General features: G+C 45.4%; 1 protein-coding gene across 4 annotated transcripts in view; it reads right to left on the minus strand.

The window, feature by feature from the left end:
- cacna1ia (calcium voltage-gated channel subunit alpha1 Ia) overlaps positions 1 to 22,220 on the minus strand; it is a 186,398-nt gene that overhangs the window by 149,358 nt on the left and 14,820 nt on the right. For all 4 annotated transcript variants that reach the window (XM_043679497.1, XM_043679498.1, XM_043679496.1 and 1 more), the window contains exon 3: positions 17,926 to 18,023. In XM_043679497.1, coding sequence (XP_043535432.1) covers positions 17,926 to 18,023 — 98 coding nt within the window. The remainder of the gene's footprint in view (positions 1 to 17,925; positions 18,024 to 22,220) is intronic.

A 22,220-nucleotide genomic window follows, 5' to 3' on the forward strand; every position in this document is an offset into this window, starting at 1 on the left:
CCCCCACCCCCGCCACCTCACGCCAGACCCCGCCACCCCACCCCCCCGACCAACAGATGTCAGACTTACTGAGTTTCTCTCGCACTTTCTGTTTTGATCCCTACCATGGTGGTCCTAACATTAAAAATTATCTGGGAGGAAGATTAAGTAATTCTCGAGCTCGAACAGTAACTTCACACCTCGATAGTTTGTCCAATTATTCTGCTTGGTTGACCTGTCCATAAACTGTTTACTTTGCACTTTGAAGTTACATCTGACTCATTGCCTTGTCTTTCTGATGCCTTTTCACAACCTGATGGAGATGGCCTTTGAATACTATTTAGCACTTGACGCCTCTTTCCTGTAATTTGAATCTATTTCCAGGCTATTAAACCCATTCTCGAGGGATGAAGGACTTTAGTTCTGTGGAGAGACTGGCGAAACAGATTGTTCTCCCCAGAGCAGGGAAGGTTAATGGGTGATGCAGTCAAAATGTTCAAAGTTATGATGAGTTTTTGATGGATTTCCACTGACATGAAGATCATTAAGCAGAGGACAAAGATTTAAGATGATAGGTAAATGCTGTGGCCTACAGGGTACTGCCTGAAAGGATGATATGGAATCAGATCTGATCATAACTTGCAAACAGAGCTCACTGAATGCTTTTAAAAGGAATGATTGGAACTTGCAATATTATTGCAATTAATCCAGAGACCCAGGTGAACATGCTTTGAATCCTACCATAGCAGGTAGTGGAATTTGACTTCAGTTACAAAAGAAGCTGCAATTTAGATTCTAATGATGACCATGAAACAGTTGTTGGAAAAACCCAGCTGGTTCACTAATGTCCTTCAGGGAAGGAATCTGCTATCCTTATCTAGTCTGGCCTACATGTGACTCCAGACCCACATATCAATGTGGTACCAACACTGGGTGACTCTTATTCTCACATTTCTTGCAAATGTTCTGCACTTTTAACCTTCAATTCGAAATCTGTAATAGATACTAATAATGTTCTCTTAAATCTACTTGCAGGTCTGAAGATTATATGAATACCCAGCTCCGAGCATAACACACAAACCAACAGATTCAAGAACAGCTTCTTTCCCACTGGTATTAGAGTGCTGAATGGACCTCTCTAACTTCAGCCTAATGCTAATCTTGCTCCCTGTGCACCTTCTCTGCATCTGTAACTTGGTATTCCTCGCTGTGTTCTATCACCCTATAATCGTTGTATGTTACCATCTGCCTGTACTGCACTCAAAACAAACCATTTCACTGTACTTTAGTACATGTGACAATAATAAATCAAATCAAACCATATATCAATGTAGCTGACTCTTAACTGCCATTTGGGTAATAAATGCTAGTCTAGCCAGTGAAGCCCTCATCTCATGAATGAAGTTTTTTGTAAAAATATGTTGTAGGTTAATTAAGCTGAAATTGATAATTCTTGTTGGGTAAAGGGACCAAGGGTTATGGAGTTCGGATATATGATGTTCTGGCCCAAACTGAGTGGGGAAAACAAAATCGTACTTGTCACTTTCAACACATTGGCTTCCCAAAGGCCCTAGAATGAGACCTTGCCTTTCAGTTTCATCTGACTACATGGAGTGGAGTCCAAAACTGGAGTGATGATCTTCTGCCTATCAGAGATGTTGGAGTTGTCAGTGACAAATCATTTCACATTGTAGACTAAGCCCAATGGTTTCAAAACTCCCTGCCATGTGGAAGGGCCCATGCAGTTCCACCAGATTGGAATGTGTGCATAGTGGCTCTTTCTCACTACCTCCCATCAACCAGACTTTGCAGCCTCCTACTTCCAGAAATAAAGGAGCCCCTGTTGTATTGCCATATTGAATTATGGGCTTAACTTACAGGACGCTGCATCTCAAAATGCCCCTGACAGAGCTGAAGGAGTCATGCTGCTCCTCCATATTGGTTTCATAACACGTGCACATTGCAGGTAGTAAGGAGGGGGCATGATTTCAACATTTATTTGTTGATATAATGTGGTAGTGACAAACTCTTTCTTGGATTTACAATGTAATGATCCAAACATTCTATGTGATCCTTTAAAAAGTGATAATACATCAGATTTTATTTGAAAATTGATTCTTAGGTGTTGACTGAGTAATGCTAAAGCAGCTGACAGTCTGTCTGAGAATCTGAAACAGGCATCAAAGGTAGCACACAGAAATTCACCCCAACTGGGACTGTATAGCTGTTTGAGTTCTTTATGAACCTCTTCCCACTCTCTTCATCTCACTGTCATCCCTCTATCCTCCTATTTATTTCTTCCTCCTGTGTTTATCCTGATTCACCTTAAATGTATTAATATTATTTACAACAGCCACTCCCTGTGATAGCAGATTTCACACAGGGTCATAGTCAGAGTTATCCAGCATGGAAACAGACCCTTGTGCCCAACCAGTCCATGCCGACCAAGTTCCCAAACTAAGCTAATCCCACCTGCCTGCTCCTGGTCCATATCCCTCCAAACCTTTCCTATTCATGTACTTATCCAAATGTCTTTTAAACACTGTAATTGTATCCACATCCTCTGGAAGTTCATTCCACACAAGAACCACCCTCTGTGTAAAACATATGCCCCTTGTGTCATTTTTTTAAATCTCTCTCCTGTCATCTCACCACTCTCTGGATAAAGTGAGCTCTCCTGAATTCCCTATTCAGCTTATGAGAGGCCATCTTCCATTCATGGCCTTAAGCTTTCAGTGAACCCTCTTTGGGCTCTGTGATTTGATAGATTTCTGTCAGGCTCACATCTCTCCCCTTGGTCTTTTCTAAATAAAGAGACTAAACCAATTCAAAACTTCCTCCCAATTCATGTTCGGAGTCGCCTTGTACTTGCATTCTGACAACTTCCAGACCTGGGATCCAGGTCATTCAGCTGCTTACTCTCAAACCAGCTGGATCCCACTTTGTAACTTTGGACAGAGGTGAACATCTACTGCATTTTCATCCATTTTCACCTTTTTTGTAGCTGACATTTGCACCTATTTTACATCCCTATCAATCCTTTATCACCATTATAGCTGCCTATGTCTTTTCTTCTGGGCTCCCTTGCCATCTGTTCCCCTCACTCCACTTCCGCCTCTGCTATGAGTGTAAAAAATATCATTTTCCAGCTTCTTTTACCTCTGAAGAAGAGTCATGCCAGACTCAAAATGTTAACTCCATTTTTCTCTCTGTACAGATGCTGCCAGGCCTGCTGAGTTTCTCCACTACTCTCTGTGTTTTATCCAGTGTTTTCCATAAACTGGGCCAAATCAGGAACATGTTATAAATATGGCTTGCATTTCCTTGAGTTTGGACAATTAAGGCACTCCCTGATCGATGTTTATTTAGGGATTCAACAGAGAAACTATTTTCTCTAGAAATCAAGAACCAAAGAGTATAACCATATTATCAGAGACTTGCTGATCAGAATTTTTTTTCATCAAAGAATTTTCAATTCTTTTTTCCAAAACTGTGTGAATGTTCTGGTTTAACGGAGGCCTCCAGGATAGAGAGCATTTGTTGGGTGAGGGTGATGGGGTAAAAGCTGACTAATATCTATCAGTTGTGAAACATTGGCACACATTAAGGAGTGGACACAAAATGAAGGTAATAACCTGAGAGCTTTAATTACTGAAGGTTAGAAGAGTCAGAGGTGTGTTAAATGAATCATATAAGATCCTGAGGGGACTTGACCAGGGGAACGTGGGGAGATGTTTCCTCTTGTGGGAGAATCTAAGACAAGGGGTTTTGGTTAAAAACGATGGGGGGGGGACCCATTTAAAACAGAGATAGGGAAACATATTTTTCTCAGAGAGGGTTGTGAGTCTTTGGAATCCCTTCCTCGAAAGGCAGTCTACGCAGTCTAAATATTTTGACAGAGGGAGATAGACTCTTGCTGACCAAGGGATGTAAGATCATCAGGCGATTTGAAGGAATGTAGAGATGAGGTTCAAATCAGATCAGCCGTGATCTTATTCAAAGGGCCAAGTGGCCTACCGTTGTTCCCTGTTTATGTAGATCACGAGCTTTAACCCACTCACAATGGAGTTTGCACTCGAATGGGAAACTAGCACCCCGATGTGGGAAAACCTCCATAATGTCAATTGAGTTAGTTCAGGATCTTGGACAGCAAATACCACACCACAACAAGATTGGACTCTGCACCGATATTTTTATACGTGTCCCCACTGACTATATTGTACTCATTGCATCTTTCAGCCCGCTAAGGTTCATAAGGTTAACTCGTTTAACATTTAGTTGGTCAGGTTTGTGGATATTGTGCAGTTAAGTAAAGGTATAGTCGCCATAGTCTTACCAGACCATAGAGTGCTCTCATTAGAGAGAGAGAGAGACAATTGGTGGTTTTTTTAACCTGAGGGTCACCAAACCTTGACGAAGGGGAGAGGTTGAGAAGGAGAGTCCTTCATTGCAACCTCAGCTAGTGTGGGAATTGAACCCATGCTGTTTGTGTTTCTCTGCATTGCAAACCAGCCATCCAGCCAACTGACCCAGAGCCCAGTGAGAGTCTCAAATAAATCCATCAGGAGAGCTCAGGAGAGACTTTCTGAATGAGAGCATGGAACACGTTATCACTATGAGCAGCTGAGGTGAACAGCGTTGATACACTTACAGGGAGCTAGATGGATACATGAGTGAAAAAGAGTTAAAAGGAAGGGGAACAGAAGGTGCTGGAGAAACTCAGCAGTTCTGGCAGCATCTGTGGAGAGTGAAACAGAGTTAATATTTTGAGTCCAGTATGACTCTTCGTCTGAACTGTATTGCTCTCTCCACAACGTCAGGGACCCAGGTTCGATCCCACCCTCGGGTGACTGTCTGTTTGTGTGGAGTTTGCACATTCTCCAAAGTGTCTGCATCGGTTTCCTCCGGGTGCTCTGGTTTCCTCTCACAATCCAAAGATGTGCAGGTCAGGTTGGATTGGCCGTGCTAAATTGCGCAAAATGACGAGGGATGTGCAGACTAGGTGCATTAGTCAGGGGTAAATGCAGAGTAATAAGGTAGGGGAATGGGTCTGGGGGGATACTCTTTGGAGGGTTGGCGTGGACTTGTTGGGCCAAATGGCCTGCTTCCACAATGTGGTGATTCTATGGTTCTATGTTGCCTGACATCCTGGAGTTTTCTCTGTTTTTATCTCGGGTGCCCAGCACCTGCAGTATTTTGCTTTAAATATGAAGGGTTAGAACAACATGCTGATTGGTTGGGATGATAATCACATGCAGTAGTTGGGATGAAGGGCCTATACCTGTGTGTAGATTCAGTGTAACTACGTGCGATAGACAGTGACACAGGTCAGCTATTGATTCTATCTGCACTGGAGAATGTCAAACATTCAGAACTCTTCACAAATTAACAATCTCGCTTAATTATTATTTTAATTATTAATTTAAGGTAAAGCAGAAAACTGCAGATCCTGGAAATCTGAAACAAATACTGAGCAGGCCCAGCAGCTTTGGAGAAGAGAGAGAAACAGAGTTAATCACTGAATCGTTACAGTGCAGAATGAGGCTATTTGGCCGATTGAGTCTGTACTAGCTCTATTACCAAGTATAAATCTCCTGCCTTTTCCCCATATCCCTGCATACCACTTCTATCCAAATAATGCTTCAGACTGGGGAGATGGGCCTGTGTTTGTGAGGTAATGATAGAATTTCCCAGAGGAACGCTCCTTCATTGAGGGAGAGAGAGATGACTGATGGTGGTTTGAGCCTGAGGGTCACCATGCCTCAGGTGTTGAGAAGGCAGAGTGTTCATGATCTCTTCAGCCAGTGTAGGAATTGAACCCTTAATGTTAGCATCAACTCTGCATTCCAAACTGCCAGCCAGTGTTTGTACAGGACAGCCAAAACGTGACTCTCTCCTGCACACAGGTCTCTCAACATCTCCAATCAGGTTCATTCAGCATTACCCCAGATTTCTACTCCTGTTCTCTCGTCTGCATAATTATCACAAACAGCGAGGGACAGGGAAATCTGGGATGGAGTATTTCAGTGAGGAAGGGAGGCTGAATAAGCTCAGGTTGACTTCTCTGGAGCAGAGAAGGTTTTGGAAATGGGGGATGGACCTGAGAGAGGGATGTAAAATTATGAGGGGCAAGGACGGGGTGAATCGAAACCAGCTGTTCCCCTTAATCGAAGGGGCAATAACAAGGGCAGACAGGTGGACCTCAGCAGTTCAAGGAGGCAGCTCACCAGCACCTTCTCAAGGGGCAACTAGGGACGGGTAATGGGACACCCACATCCCACAAATGAATTAAAAAGAGGGCATAATTTTGAAGTGAACGCCAGAAGGTTGAGGGGAATTTGAGGAAAACATTTCTCACCCAGAGGGTGGTGGGGTTCTGGAATGCACAACCCAGGAGGGGAGTTGAGGTGGGAAACCTCACAACCTTTAAAGAGGTGGACAATTCAAGATCTTAACATTCAAGGTCAGTAGTACAGACTTGATGGGCCAAAGGGCCTTTTCTGTACTGTATGATTCTAAGACTTTATGATTTGTTGGCCTGGAGAAAAGCAATAGAAAGCAAAGTCATCTCTCTCACCACTCTGCCTTTCATTTTCTCTCTCTCCCCCCCTTCATTCAGTTAGGCGGGTCACAACTGAAGTGAAGTTGGTCAGTTACAGTCTGATTCCAAGCAGAAGACTGGAAGGAGCAATTCCTCCAAACGTGATGCTGATCTGACACAAGAAACATAGATGTTCAATCAGAGGCCATCAGTCATCTCTGCAACCCAGCAGCGTGCAGACGATGAAAGAGCTGTACTGGTATAGGTTAACACAACCCTAAAGGCACCACCTTCAGGGTCTAACATCAGGCTTGCTCATTTCACCTGCCAAATCCAAACACAGAGGTATGTGATGTGTTACACAGCTAGACAACTTTGTTCAGCGCAAACAAACAAACAAAGCAACAAATACTTTGCTCTTAAATAACACGGACCTGTACGGTACTTATTCGTGTCAAGTCACACATGTCAGTGACAGCACTTTCCAGCAATCACCTATTCTGAAAGCCAGTCGTTGCTGTTATGATAGTAAAGGAGGCAGCACATCAAGATCCCACAGCTGACAGTGGGACAGGGAATGTGCCGACTTGTAAAGAGTGATGTGGACCGTATTGGATAGCTGTTTCAAAGAGCAGGTGCAGAGCAATGGGCTGAATGGCCTCCATCTGAACGGTTTGATCCTATCCATGGTGTTAAACATTCCATTAAAAACCCTATAATTTTTGAGCAGTATTAAATCTCTTTTTAACCCTCATGATAATTCCAAGCAAAACAATCCTAGCTTCTCCAGTATCTCCATGTTAACTGAAGGCCTGATGGTTTAATAGTTAGCACTGCTGTCTCGCAGCGTCAGGGGCCTGGGTTCGACTCCACCCTCAGGCAATTGTCTATGTGGAGTTTGCATATTCTCTGCATGGATTTCCTTCGGATGCTCCGGTTTCCTCCCACAGTCCAAAGATGTGCAGGGTGGGGGTGGATTGGCCATGGGAAGTTGCCCAATAGTGGCCCAGGATGTGCAGGCTGGGTGGGTTAGCCATGGGAAATGCAGGATTATAGGGGCGGGGAGGATGCTCTTCGGAGGGTTGGTATTGGCCAAATGGCCTGCTTCCACACTGTAGGGATTCTCTGATCCCTGATAAACATTCTTGTGAACCTTCCCTGTAGGTCTCCCTCCTTAAGATAGGGTCAGCAGTCTTGCAGAGGGTGTACAGTGAAGGTTCACTCAGCTGATATTGGAGATGGCAGGACTGCCCCATGGGGAGAGCTTCGGCTGGGCTCGTATTCACCGGAGTTTAGAAAAATGAGAGTGGATTTGATTGAAACTTCTAAAATTCCAGTAGGTCTGGACAGACTAGATGTAGGGAGAATGTTTTCCCTGGTTGTGTGGAATCTAGAACAAAAGGTCACTTTCTCAGTTATAGAATCACTACAGTGTGGAAGCAGGCCATTCAGCCCACCCAGACCCACTCCTCTACCCTACCTGTGTCACCTTGCATGCCCACAACTAACTCACCTAGCCTGCGCATCCTTGTACACCAAGGGCAATTTCCCATGGCCAATCCACCCTAACCTGCACATCTTTGGACTGTGTAAAGAAACTGGAGGAAACTCACGCAGACAAGGCGAAAATGTGCAAACTCCACACAGACAGTCACCCGAGGGTGGAATCAAACTTGGGTCTCTGGCGCTGTGAGGCAGCAGTGCTAACCACTGAGCCACCATGCTGCCAATTTAGCACTGAGATGAGGAAACGTTTCATAGCGTATTAATTTGTGGAATTCTCTACCACTGTGGAGGCTAGGTCACTGAGTGTACTCAAGAAGGAGATTGATACATTATCAGATATTCAAGGCATCGAGGGACACAGAGAGAAAGCAGGAAAATGATGTTGAGGATGAGCGATGATCACATTAGCAGACTCGAAGGGCTGAATGGCCTATTCCTGCTCCTAGTTTCTATGTGCCCTCTCCAAGGCTGGGACCTCCTGCCCGAAGTACATTGTCCTACTAAAACCGACACAGTCAGTTGTGAAGAGATGGGCATTGCAGAGATCTCGGTCTTTGTATAGCGAGGTCAGAAAGCAAATCTACCTCAACACCCCCCGACAAGATGAATCCAGCACTCCATCAGATACCGCCCCAATCCTGCATCTACACTATTAACACAAGTCTGAAGTGGCCAAGAAAACATTTTTCTGCTCCCAGACTGTGCTGTCGTTGCTGGGAGGAGTGTTTGAGATGAAGTGTATCGTGATGGAGTCCTGACAGAATAAATCAGTCACTTTACATTGTAGTGGCTATTCCCACAGTCTGAAAGTGCTTTTGATCATGAAGCCAGTTTAAAGTGGAGAACCAAACACTTGTAATTTGTCTTGCGTGTGACATGCTCTGGGAGTGATTAAACATGCTTGAAAACTCAATGTAAAGCAAAATTCATACCCACCTCTGGCAAATGCCCCTGAAATTTGTCATGTTTAACTACTCTGAAATGGTTTATGTACAGACAGGGCCAGCTGTGTGGGAGGCTGCCCCTAGTCAAGGCGCTGCCATCATCTTCTCTCAGCACAAGAAATCCCGATACCTGCCTACACCATAAGACAAGGGCAGGTAAGAGTAAAAGCATTCAGCCCATCGAGTCTGCTCCACCATCCAATGAGATCATGGCTGATCCGATAATCCTCAAACCCCACTTTCCTGCCTTTCGCCCCTTAACCCTTATTTCCCTAATGATTAAAATTCTGTCCAACTCAGCCTCGAATATACCCCATCCCCGACAACCCTCTGGGGTAAAGAACTCCTCGGATTCACTGCCCTATGAGAGATGAAATTCCTCTTTAGCTCTGTCTTAAACGGACAGCCCCTTACCCTGAGATGATGCCCCTCTGGACCTAGACTCTCCCACAGGGAGAAATACCCTCTCAACATCTACCCTGTCAAACCCCTTCGAAATCCGATGTTTCAATAACATTGCTGAGACTCCAACGAGAATAGACCCAACCTCCTCAAACTCTTAACATGAGAAAACCGGCTGAGTGATTCTTCTGTGGGCTATTCCAATGCTCAAATTCCATTCCTTCATCAAGTGGACCTAAACTGTCCACGGTATTCCTGCTGTGGTCTGACTGGTGTCTTGTATAACTTCAGTAAAGCCTCCCTGCCCTATATACTCCATTACCTTTGAAATTAAGGCCATTTGCCTTCCCTGAACATGGGGTGCGAACTTTATGAGATTCATGTTTGTCTACTTTGGTGGGTACAAACCACTTTCTGGTTTAACTCGAAGAGTCTCCTGTAATTAGTAAGATACAGTTTACTGCATGTTGGCGACTTGCTCCAGGTTACATTGACAGATAGACATTGTCATAGAGACTTGGAGAAGGACTTGAAAGGGTTCAGAAAAGATTTACAAGGATGTTGCCAGGGTTGGAGGATTTGAGCTACAGGGAGAGGCTGAACAGGCTGGGGCTGTTTTCCCTGGAGCGTCGGAGGCTGAGGGGTGACCTTATAGAGGTTTACAAAATTATGAAGGGGCATGGATAGGATAAATAGAAAAGGTCTTTCCCTGGGGTGGGGAGTCCAGAACTAGAGGGCATAGGTTTAGGGTGAGAGGGGAAAGATATAAAAGAGACATAAGGGGCAGTTTTCTCACGCAGAGGGTGGTACGTGTATGGAATGAGCTGCCAGAGGGAGTGGTGGAGGCTGGTACAATTATAACATTTAAAAGGCACCTGGATGAGAATATGAATAGAGGGGATATGTGCCAACTGCTGGCAAATGGGACTAGATTAGGTTAGGATATCTGATTGACATGAATGAGTTGAATTGAAAAGTCTGTTCCCATACTCTACACCTCTATGACTCTATGACCTGCTGTTGGGTTTCACTACTTCACAACCTCAAGCTTTTCAGACGTCATCATGTCATGATAATGGTGGTACCTCCATAGAATACAATCCCTATAGTCTGGAAAAAGGCCATTCAGCCCAACAGGTCCACACCGACTCTCTGAAGATCATCCCTCCTGGATTCACCCCCTTACCCTAACTCTGCAATCCTGCATTTCCCATGGCCAATCCACCCTAACCTGCATATCTTTGGACTGTGGGAGGAGACTGGAGCAAACCCACATGGACACGGGGAGAATGTGCAAACTCCACACAGACTGTCACCCAAGGCTGGAATCAGACCCGGGTCCCTGGTGCTTTGAGATATCAGTGCCACCTATGGCACTCCTTGGTACTAACCCTTGCAGGCAGTGATGCAACAGAAGGTGCTCTCCTTTAAACAAATGAGCAACCATTCTCATGCAGCCGGACCCTGTAGCTAACAAAATCAGAAACCCAGTTAATATATCTGAGAGGTCTTGCTGCCACTGGTGCTGCACTCCCTCAATACTCCCAGAACAGGTGATTGTCAGCTTGGACTCTCTGCTTTCAGGGTGTGAATCTTCTGTTGGCAGATTGAATTGAGTTGAATTAGCTTAATTGTCACATATACACAAATGAGTGCAGTGCCACTTACAGCGGCATTTTAGGTTCGAAGGTACCTCGGCAGAGTTTCTCCAGTGACAAAATCATAGAAAATAAAGAAACAAAAAAAGTCGAGCATGGCAGAAATAAAAGGTTCAGAACAAGAGACTTCCAACCAAGACTGCACCGGTACCTAGGAGAAAGTGAGGTCTGCAGATGCTGGAGACCAGAGCTGAGAATGTGTTGCTGGAAAAGCGCAGCAGGTCAGGCAGCATCCAGGGAACAGGACGGGAAGAAGATTGCAGGTCAAGAGGGCGGTGCTGAATCCGGGGGGTTGGGACTGAGATAAGGTGGGGGGAGGGGAAATGAGGAAGCTGGAGAAATACCTCCTCCGATACTGCCTGGCCTGCTGTGCTTTTCCAGCACCACATTCTGCACCGGTACCTAGCCTCTGGTTCACACCGGGACTTGACTCCAGTCCGCACCGGGACTAGGCTCCAGTTCGCACCGGGACTTGGCTCCAGTCTGCACCGGGACTTGGCTCCAGTCCGCACCGAGACTAGGCTTCAGTCCGTACCGGGACTTAGCTCCAGTCTGCACCGGGACGTGGCTCCAGTCCGCACCGGGATTTGGCTCCAGTCCGTGCCAGGCTTCGTCTTGATTTTCATGAGGCTGGGAGATCACGTTGTCCTAAAGTTCAGCTGCTGAGCATTTCCAAGTTGGAGAGCGTTAGAGTTTTTTGTGTACCATGGAATTGGGGGATGTGAGGATATGGTAGCGAGTGGATTGGGTCAGCCATTACCTTACTGAATGGCAGAGGGGGCTCAAAAGGCTGAATGGCCCTTAGTCCCAAAATCTTGGACGTGGGGTTTGAACACACAACATCCTGGGTCAGAGATTGGCAGCCACTGAGCCATTGTGGACAAGTTCATCATTAACATGGAAGTGTGAGCCCTTTAACATGGTGGACAGACAAATGTCATGCGATATGTTGACAGCTAGTCCTTAGTCTAATTTCACTTAGTGGTCAGTTACCAATAGTCCCCTTATCCATAACATGTCTGTTCATTTGATAGTTATCAGTGGAAATTCCAACAGAATTGTCCAATCGCTCAGAGAGCACACCGTCATTAAGCCTGACATTATCACTTGGGGCTGCACAGAGAAACTTCTAATCCTGATTAATAACTGTACATACACAGGGCACTCTGTCTCTGCGGACTGGCTGTGCTCCAGGTCACTCTGTGTGAATTACAATCCAATTTAATGAGAACCCCAGTGGATGTTCCATTTCTGCTCCAGTGTAAAAGGCAGCTTTGTGCCTCTTGGTTAGGTGCTGTGTTCAGATCCCACTCCTAGAGCCTTAAGCTTAAATCTAGCCAGACCTCTCCTAATGCCGTGCTGAGGCAGTATCCTGCTCCAAGACCCTGTAAAGTATCCAAGGTTGCCCTTGACTGATTGTACCTGTACCCCTGAGCAAAAGCGATCCCCGTCGACTTGACTGAGGCTTGCTGACAACAGGAGGAACGTCCTAGCATTGTGTTGGCACAGCAAGACAGAAGGGTGATAAGCCTGGGTCTCTGACTGGAGGGGCAGAGAGGAATAAGGTACAACAGGTGTGCTGTGAGCATTGGAGGTGTAGGCTGAGAGTGAGTGAGCACTGTAACAGTGAGTGAAGGAGCTGGACAGACAGCCTCGTCCAGTCCATGTGCCCCTAGGTGCACAGTGTCCTTCCTGCAGTGTTACAACGAGAGTAATCAGGGTAGCCCGAGATGCAGCATTGAAGGGGAGAAATCTCCTTGAAGTGGATCAGAAATGTACTGAGAGGGTTCTCTGAGACTGGCACATGTTGAATGCCAATGTCTGTGAACACGGGGTGCATGTAGCCAGTGCTCACGAACCATACCCAGAGATATCGATGCCTGGTGTCCAATGTGAATGTTGTTTGGAGCTTACAGTGAGCTGGATTTGCCAGGTTCCCCATTCTGGTTTCCATGACGAGATTTCTCAACGTTGATCTTGTTTGGTTCATCAGGTAAAACAGGAAACTGAATATTAATAAGGTGAGTTGGGCCATTAATGAGGTATTTAAACAAGAAACCATCCCTCTTAATTGGCAACATGCCTCCTGAGAAACTTGTTAACCTATTTATCAAAAGCAAAGGAGCTGATCCTGACGTTGAGATGGCCCTATCCGAACTTCTTAAACTTCCTTCTGTCACTAAACTCACTCCATCCCATTTCAGATGATTCCACCCCATGGCTCCAGAAATACTGCCAAGTTAATCATTAAACTCCTTCATACACACAAACCTAAAATACTCATGCCACTTGTTCAAAATCCAGATTCTAAAATAAATGGTATTAGTACTGTCTATGCACAAAGGGAGCAAAACCCTTGTACTAACTCTCATTGTGTCTCAGGTCGAATTCCTTGTTGCTCTGAACTCAAAGTGCCATACTGTCCAGCTAACTTCCATTTGTCAAATGAACGAGTTAAAATGCTGATTAGAGACCAGGCCCGTGATGAAATTAGATCTTATTTTAATTGAACAACAGTCACTGTGTCAAAATCAATTTTATGGAGAAGGTTTTTATCTCGCCTTTCCAAACAAAACCAATTCAGGGTGAACATGTTTTTACATGGTGAATAGCTTTTGATGGATTTCAAATGTATTTCATTTGAAATCCTTCTCTTAATTAACACTTCAAAAGAAAATTAGCAAACTGTTTGCCCCATCTCTAAATATTAAATGAAACATATATCTATACAAGTATAAAAATAGAGCTCCTAATACAAATCTTGTCTTGTCTATATGCAAATTGCAGCATTGCAGTTCAAATAAAGCACGAAGAAAAATGAATTATTTACAATATAAAGACTAACTCACCACCAACATAAAATAACATAATTACAGAAGTCAGGATACTTGCAATCTCTGCTTAACTTTAGCAATTGCACTTTAAGAAGAACCAAAGGAAAGCCAAGAATTTCATCCCGATCCCGACAAAAGAGTTACAATCTTCTCCACAGTCAACAATCTTTACACAGAGAGTTGTGAGTGCATGGCGTGCGTTGCCAGCGGTGGTGGTGGAAGCAGAGTCATTAGGGACACTTAAGCGACTGCTGGACATGCACATGGATAGCAGTGAGTTGAGGGGTGCGTAGGTTAAGTTATTGTATTTTACATTAGGATTAAACCACAGCACAACATTATAGGCCAAAGGGCCTGTTCTGTGTTGTACTTTTCTATGTTCTATGTTCTAATCTACCTGAACAGAGAAGCAATTGAGCTCTGACTGACCTGCACACAAGCACGGCCCTGAAGAAGAGAAGTCTCCTCCCACAGTCCAAACAACGCGCAGGCCAGCTGGATCGGCCATGGGAAATGCAGGGTTACTGGGACGGGGTGGGTCTGGGTGGGATGCTCTTCGGAGGGGTGGCATGGACTCAATGGGCCCAATGGCCTGCTTCCACTGGCCTGTAGGAAACTGAAGCTCTATGAAACTTGGCCTTTGCAACATAATGTTATGTTCCCAATATACAATTGATACGATGTTCTCCTGAAAGGACAAATTGACCAGGCCAGTCAGAGAGAGAGAGAGAGAGAGAGAGAGAAGTCCCACAATCTCTGCTTTCGTCCTTCATGGTTTCAGCTGTTGATTACAGGCGACAGAGAGAAATTTATTTTTAATTCATTCATGGAATATGGGCGTCACAGGCTAGGCCAGAATTTATTGCCCATCCCTAGTTACCCATAGCGCAGTTAAGAGATAACTTCACTGCAGTGGGTCTGAAGTTACATGTGGGCCAGACTGGGTAAGGATGGCAGATTTCCTTCCCTAAAGAATATGAGTGAACCAGATAGGACTTTCCCCCAACAATCAGGGTCATCATTAGACTCTTAATTCCAGTTGAGAGTGTGTTACTGGAAAGCACAGCAGGTCAGGAGCATCCGAGGAGCAGTCCATATCTACCATATTGGGATTTGAACCCAGGTCCTCAGAACACTACCTGGGCCTCTGGATCAACCGTGTAGTGATAATAGCTTTAGGCAGAAGCTAATGACACAAAACTAGCTGAAGGTCAGTGTTGTGACCAACCCACAGAAACCCAAACATATAAACAGAAAGCAGGAATTATCAGCAGTGCTTGGCCCAGAGGTTCACTGAAGATGTGATCTAGCAGGTGACGAAATGTCTGAAAATGAACCTTCCAGTTCAGTGAGCAAACCTACATATTCGAAGCCCATTCCCCTATACAATCCCATCATCATCCACATGCTTATCCAAGGATTGTTTAAATCTCTCTAACGTGGCTGTGTTCACTTCGTTGGCAGGTATGGCATTCCACACCCTTACCACTCTCTGAGTGAAGAACCTGCCTCTGACATCTGTCCTAAATCTATCACCCCTCAATTTGTAGCTATGCCCCCTCGTCTCAGTTGATGTCACCATCCTGGGAAAAAGTCTTTCACTGTCTACCCTAATTCTCTGATCATCTTGTACGTCTTTTATTGAATGAGAATAGACTCAAGTCTCTCAGCCTTTCCTCACAAGACCTTCTCCCCAGACCAGGCAACATCCTGGTAAACCTCCTCTGCACCTTTTCCAATGCTTCCACATCCTTCCTGTAATGGGGCGACCAGGACTGTACACAATATTCCAAGTGCGGCAGCACTAGCGATTTGTATCGTTGCAGCATGACATTATGGCTCCGGAACTCAATCCCTCTACCAATAAAACCTAACACAATGTGTGCCTTCTTAACAGCACTATCAACCTGGGTGGCAACTTTCAGGGATCTGTGTACATGGACTCCAGGATCCCTCTGCACATCTACACTACCAAGAATCTTTCCATTGACCCAGTACTCTGCCTTCCTGTTATTCTTCCCAAAGTGCATCACCTCACATTTAGCTGCATTGAACTCCATTTGCCACCTCTCAGCCCAATTCTGCAGTTTATCCAAATCCCCCTGCAACCTGTAACATTCTTTCAAACTGTCCACTACTCCACCGACTTTAGTGTCATCTGCAAACTTACTAAATCAATGATATGATTGGGTTAGGGTTCAGGTTTGGATTAGGGCTCCGGTGATGGTTAGGGTTAGGGTTCAGGTTTGGATTAGGGCTCGGGTGATGGTTAGGATTAGGGTTCAGGTTTGGGTTAGGGTTAGGGTTAGGGCTCAGGTTATGATTAGGGTGAGGTTAGGGTTACAGTTTGGGTGAAGGTTAGGCTTCAGAAGGGTGTGGAAGCTCAACCAGTCAGTATGCTGAAGACTGAAGTAGCTATGTACCTCAATATTAAAAATATCAACAGTCAGGGGTTAGAGCAGGAAAATGGTGTTTCGGTAGGAGATTAACCAATATCTCACTGAATGTCAGAGTGGTCTCGAAGGGTTCCTATTCTTTCTGCTTTCATGTGGAATGCACTTCGAACAAATTGTGATTGGGTTATAGACTTCACTAAAGGTGTCATTGACTGAACAAATGAATGGTTTTATTATCACAAGTATTTTACAGAGAAAGGTTTCCACTGTCCCCCTGATTCCATTGCTATTTTGAATAGGTTAAGGAAAATGAATAGATTGGTGAATGGAAATGTAAATGGAGAACGATATACTAGGGAATCCTTCTTTAGCCAAAATCAGAGCGACCCCACTCCCACTACCCCCATTCCCTGACAATACCACAATGAGGGCTTGCCCTTCACAGATACAGCTACCTTTCCACCATTTGTTAGATAATGTTGGCTGAGCATTTGATGAAATTCCCAAGAGTACTCCACCTCTGCCTTTCACAAACTCTACCCAGAGGCCTACTTTGTAAATGACCACCAAATGAAGCCCAGTCAACTGGAGAGAGCCAATCAGAGCAAGAGGCTGCCCCTGACACTAGGAATCGAGGTCTTTTTTGGGTCAATTGCTTCTTCTGTCCAGTCAAGTTAAATGCCGCCAATCACGTTTGTGAGGTCGGAAATAATACGTGTGTGTTTTGTTTTGCTGTTCAAGTCAACCTGAAACAATGAACCCTTGGGCTGTTGTGCCAAGCAGTCTCCTGGAAGATATGTGCGTGCCTGGATGATGTTTGAATGCCTTCTCTCTTCTTACAGAACACGGTACCTACTGCAACAACAATAACCTGCATTTATATCGCACCTTTAACATAGTAATGCAACTCAAGAGTGCCATTATCAGACAAAGTTTGGCCAAGAGAGGTGACGAAAACAGAGAGGCTGAGGGAGGGAATTGCAGGACATCGGACCCAGGCAGATCAATAAAGTCATGGATTGCCAAAAAAAAGAATTTCTTTTCTATTCATTCAGAGGCTGAAGGTATCACTGGCTAGGCCGGGCTTTATTTCCCATCCCTAATTACCCAGAGGGCAGCTAAGATCCAACCCCATTACTGTGGGTCTGGAGTCACTTGTTGGTCAGACCAGGTAAGGACGTTAAACTCTTAATTCCAGACTTTTAAAAAGTTCAATTCAAATTGCACCATTTGCCATGGGATTTGTAGCCAGGTCCCCAGAACATTATCTGGGTCTCTGGATTGACAGACCAGTGATAATACCACTAGGGCCCCGAGACAAGAATGGGAAAAGCACAAAAATTACAAATTGCAGGGTGGGAGAACATGATAGGAAGAGAGAGGATCGATTTATCTTTAAAAATCAAGGCACTGGGGCTGTGTAGATTGGGGAGTGATGAGGGAGTGGGAATGAGATGGAGTGAGCCAGGATTTGAACAGTAGAGTTGTAGATATGCTGAGGTTTGAGCCAGTTGGTAGGTGAGTAGAGGTTTGGCCGGGGGTGTGGTGGAATGGTTGCTGCTGGAGGTAACTTAGAAATGAAACAAAGGAAGTTTTCAACAGCGAATGGGCTGAGGCCAGGTTAGAGGCAGGGTGACACTGCAGAATCAGAAATCAGGCACTTACTCGGAACCCGATTGATTGCTTTCAGTGGTCGCAGGACACGCACGGTCCGGATTGCAGACAGGCTGACATTCTGCAGGTCCAGCGAGTACTCCACTATCCTGTGAGAGACAAGACAAGACACAACATGAGGGAACACAAAGTGGAGAGGTTCTTTGATGGCCAAGAGCTTGCATTTGTGTCGCACCTCTCACAACCACGGGACTTTCCCCAAGCACTTTGCAACCCCACCCTGATACTGCAGACACGGTCACTGACGCAGGATGCACTTTTTCTACACAGCAGGATCCCACAAACAGTAATGCAATAAAGGGGTAAAAACTGAAAGTGCTGGAGAATCTCAGCAGCTTGGGCAGTGTCTGCGGAGAGAGAGACAGAGACAACATTAATATGTCTGGTCCTGTTTGACTTTTCTTCAGAGACCTTTCTTCGAAAAGTAATTAGACTCGGAATGTTCATCCCACTTCTCTTTCTCCAGATGCTGGCTGACCTGTTGAGTTTCTCCAGGATTACCTGTGTTTATTTTCGATCTCCAGAAGACACAGTATTTTGCTTTTTAATTTAATGCAATGAAGAGTTTGCAGTGCGCTGCCTAAAATTGTTTAAACAATAACGTGGCGGCACGGTGGTCCAGTGGTTAGCACTGCTGCCTCACAGCGCCAGAGACCCGAGTTCAATTCCCGCCTCAGGTGACTGACTGTGTGGAATTTGCACGTTCTCCCCGTGCCTGCGTGGGTTTCCTCCGGGTGCTCCGGTTTCCTCCCACAGTCCAAAGATGTGCAGGTCAGGTGAATTGGCCATGCTAAATTGTCCGTAGTGTTAGGTAAGGGGTAAATGTAGGGGTATGGGTGGGTTGCGTTTCGGCGGGTCGGTGTGGACTTGTTGGGCCGAAGGGCCTGTTTCCACAATGTAATGTAACCTAATCTAATCTAATTTTACCCTTTACACATCCCGCCCTGAGCTCAATTTCTCGCAGGTACTGGGTGTGATTGCATTTCAAATCTGTCTCTGTACCAGAATGCAACAGCATCGAGAAAACTAGCCCATTTAGACCTCCACAACTCCTTCTCAAGTCAAAAACACTCTGAATTGTCCCCTGAACTCCATGCTTCAACCAGCATCTACAGTAACACGCCCTAAATCTGAGCTGAGGTGTCCAAAACGCTGAGCCATAACCTCTCCCTTTAAACGGATTCACAAGCTCTCAAATGTAAACAACAATGTGGCCCCTTTAACTCATTGCTGGATATAGTGGGCCAGGTCAAACTGCCTGATCTTTGAAGCGTTTGTGTCTTTTTGGCAAGCCCTGGGGAAAGAGCAGTGTTTTTGTCCAAACAGCCTCTCCCTGGTCTCTCGCCTGCAGTCCACCTCCTTCCCTCACTGCCCTGGGATAGCAGCAATATCCGTCTGTCAAAACAGGGTCACAGTGACAAACAGTTTGGCTATTGTGCTCTTTCCTGATGAAGGGCTTATGCCCGAAATGTCGACTCTCCTGCTCCTCGGATGCTGCCAGACCTGCTGTGCTTTACCAGCGCCACACTCTCGACTCTAACTCCTACAAGTCAGCTTCCACCCACCACCTCCCTGCCCCCACCAAAAAAAATGTAAACCCCACCTGAAGCTGCCTCCAGTTTCCAATGCAGTAATATTACAAAAAGGCGACGAATAGGCCATTCGGCCCTTCAAGCCTGCTCCACCATTCAATATGATCATGGCTGATTCTCTACGCTACATTCCCTCCATAACTCTTTGATGCCTTTAAAATATAAAAAATGAATCAATCTCATTCTTGAAGGTAATCAGTGGCCTGACTTCCACAGCCTTTTGCAATAGAGAATTCCACAGGTTCACTCCACTGTGAGTGAAGAAATCTTCCTCATTTCACTCCCTAACCAAGGAAGATGTCCTGTTGGTATCTAGTCTGTCCAACCTTGTTGATACAATTCGATCAGATGCTCTCTCGTTCTTCTAAACTCTGGGCAAGCCAAACTAGTTGCTCCTCACAGGACAGTACTGCCGTCCCCAGAACCAGCCCGAGGGAACCAAGACACGTTCAATGGAAGGACTACAAACACTCCGACACCTCCTCACTGAGCGTAGGGTCAATGGAACTCCAGAGTCGGGGATTATTACAAAAATAACCTCTAGGACTCTCTCTCTGTCTCATTAAATATAGTTTATTGCAGTGAGATTAATGAAGCTGGAGTCACAGAGTCAGACAGCACAGATACAGAACCTTCGGCCCAACCAGTCCGTGCCGGCCATAATCCCAAACTAAACTGCTCCTGGCCCTTCAAACCTTTCCTATTCATGTAATTATCCAAATATCTTTTAAATATTGAAACTGTACCAACATCCACTCTTCCTCTGGCAGTTCATTCCGCACACGAACCACTCTCTGTGTAAAAAGGTTGCCCCCCGCCCCGTGTCCTCTTTAAATCCTTCCCCCCTTGTCTTAAAAATGTGCCCCTAGTTTTGAACTCCCCTGCCCTAGGGAAAAGAATTTGCCATTCACCTTATCTATGCCCCTCCTGATTTTATAAAGCTCTACAAGGTCACCCCTCAACCTCCAGTGAAAAAGACCCAGCCTTTCCTTCTATGTTTATATCTCAAACCCTCCATTCCTGACAACAACTTGGTAAACCTTTTCTGAACTCTCTCCAACTTAACAATAAGGAGAAAGTGAGGACTGCAGATGCTGGGGATCAGAGTCGAGAGTGTGGTGCTGGAAAAGCACAGCAGGTCAGGCAGCATCCGAGGAGCAGGAGAATTGACATTTCGGGCAAAAGCCCCTCATTGGGAACTCCACTTAGTATTCCAGAAGAGGCCTCACCAATGTCCTGTACAACCTCAAATGACATCCCAACGACTATACTCAAAGATCTGAGTAGTGAAGTCAAGAATGCTAAATGCCTTCTTAACCAAAGAATTCTGTACCTGAACCTCTAGGTCTCTCTGTTGTACAACAGTACCCATTGCCCTACCATTAACTATATAAGTCCTGCCCTTGTGTGTTTTACCAAAATGCAGAACTTCACATTTATCCAAATTAAACTCCATCTGCCATTCCTCGGGTCAATTGACCCAGGTGGCACAGGCAAGTTACACATCACCCTCCTTCCCATCAGAAATACCAGCCACCCCATTTCCAAATCCAGCTGATCTTGGAGTTTTTAGTGTACATCCGTTATCCCGAGTGAGCTACAGTTCAGACAGCTAACGGGCAACATGGAGATTCCTGTCGTAAATGGCTGGCAGGTGAAGGAATATATCAGGTTCGGGTGAAGGAATATATCGGAGTGGTATGGCGGCTCAGTGGTTAGCACTGCTGCATCACAGCACCAGGGACCAGGGTTTAATTCTACCCTCAGGGACTGTCTGTGTGGAGTTTGCACATTCTCCCCGTGTCCGCGTGGGTTTCCTCTGGATGCTCCAGTTTCCTCCCAGAGTCCAAAGATGAGCAGGTCAGGTGAATTGGCCATGCTAAATTGCCCGTAGTGTTAGGTGCATTAGTCGGGGTAAGTATAGGGTAGGGGGAATGGGTCTGGGCTACGCTTTGGAGGGTCGGTGTGGACTTGTTTGGCCAAAGAGCCTGTTTCCATACTGTTGGGAAGCTCATCTAAAATAAAGGCCCCATGACATGAGAAACTTTCTTCAGAAGCTAATTCAGGTCGACTGTTACTATCAGCCTAGCATTAAAACTTGTAAAACGAAAGGTTATCCCCATGTCATTAACAGAAAGGAAATTACATACAAAGAAGGAACTAGATCAGACCACTCAGCCCATCGAGTCTGTTCCACCAAACAATAAGATCGCGACTGATCTGATTTTAACCTCAACTCTGCATTCCTGCCTGTCATCTGATAATCTTTCATCCCTTTGATCATCAAGAAATTACCTACTTTCAAAATACTTGAGATGCTGCACCCTCTGCATATTGTCTGAGATACCGTCAGAGCAGTTTCTGTCAGGCAAACAAACAGTCCCATGATACTATTCGAAAACCCGTGGGGGAGTGCAGTGCAATCTCTGGGATCAGGAACGGGGATGATGGCCGGATTACCACACTGTTCTGTGTGGCAGCTTGCTGTGTGCAAATTGGTTGCTGCATTGGAAGAGTTGATGGGATTTCAAAAAAACGTAGTCATTGGCAGCAGGACACTTTGGGATGTACTGAGGCAGTGAATGATGCGACAGAAATGAAAACTCTCTGTTTCTTAAAATGTGCAAATTGCCCTGCTAGTGGTGCTGGGTAGGGGTTAGATGATGGAGAGTATTGGGAGGGGATTGGATGATG

The sequence above is a fragment of the Chiloscyllium plagiosum genome, chromosome 39, assembly GCF_004010195.1.
Source record: "Chiloscyllium plagiosum isolate BGI_BamShark_2017 chromosome 39, ASM401019v2, whole genome shotgun sequence".
NCBI classification, from domain to species: Eukaryota; Metazoa; Chordata; class Chondrichthyes; order Orectolobiformes; family Hemiscylliidae; genus Chiloscyllium; species Chiloscyllium plagiosum.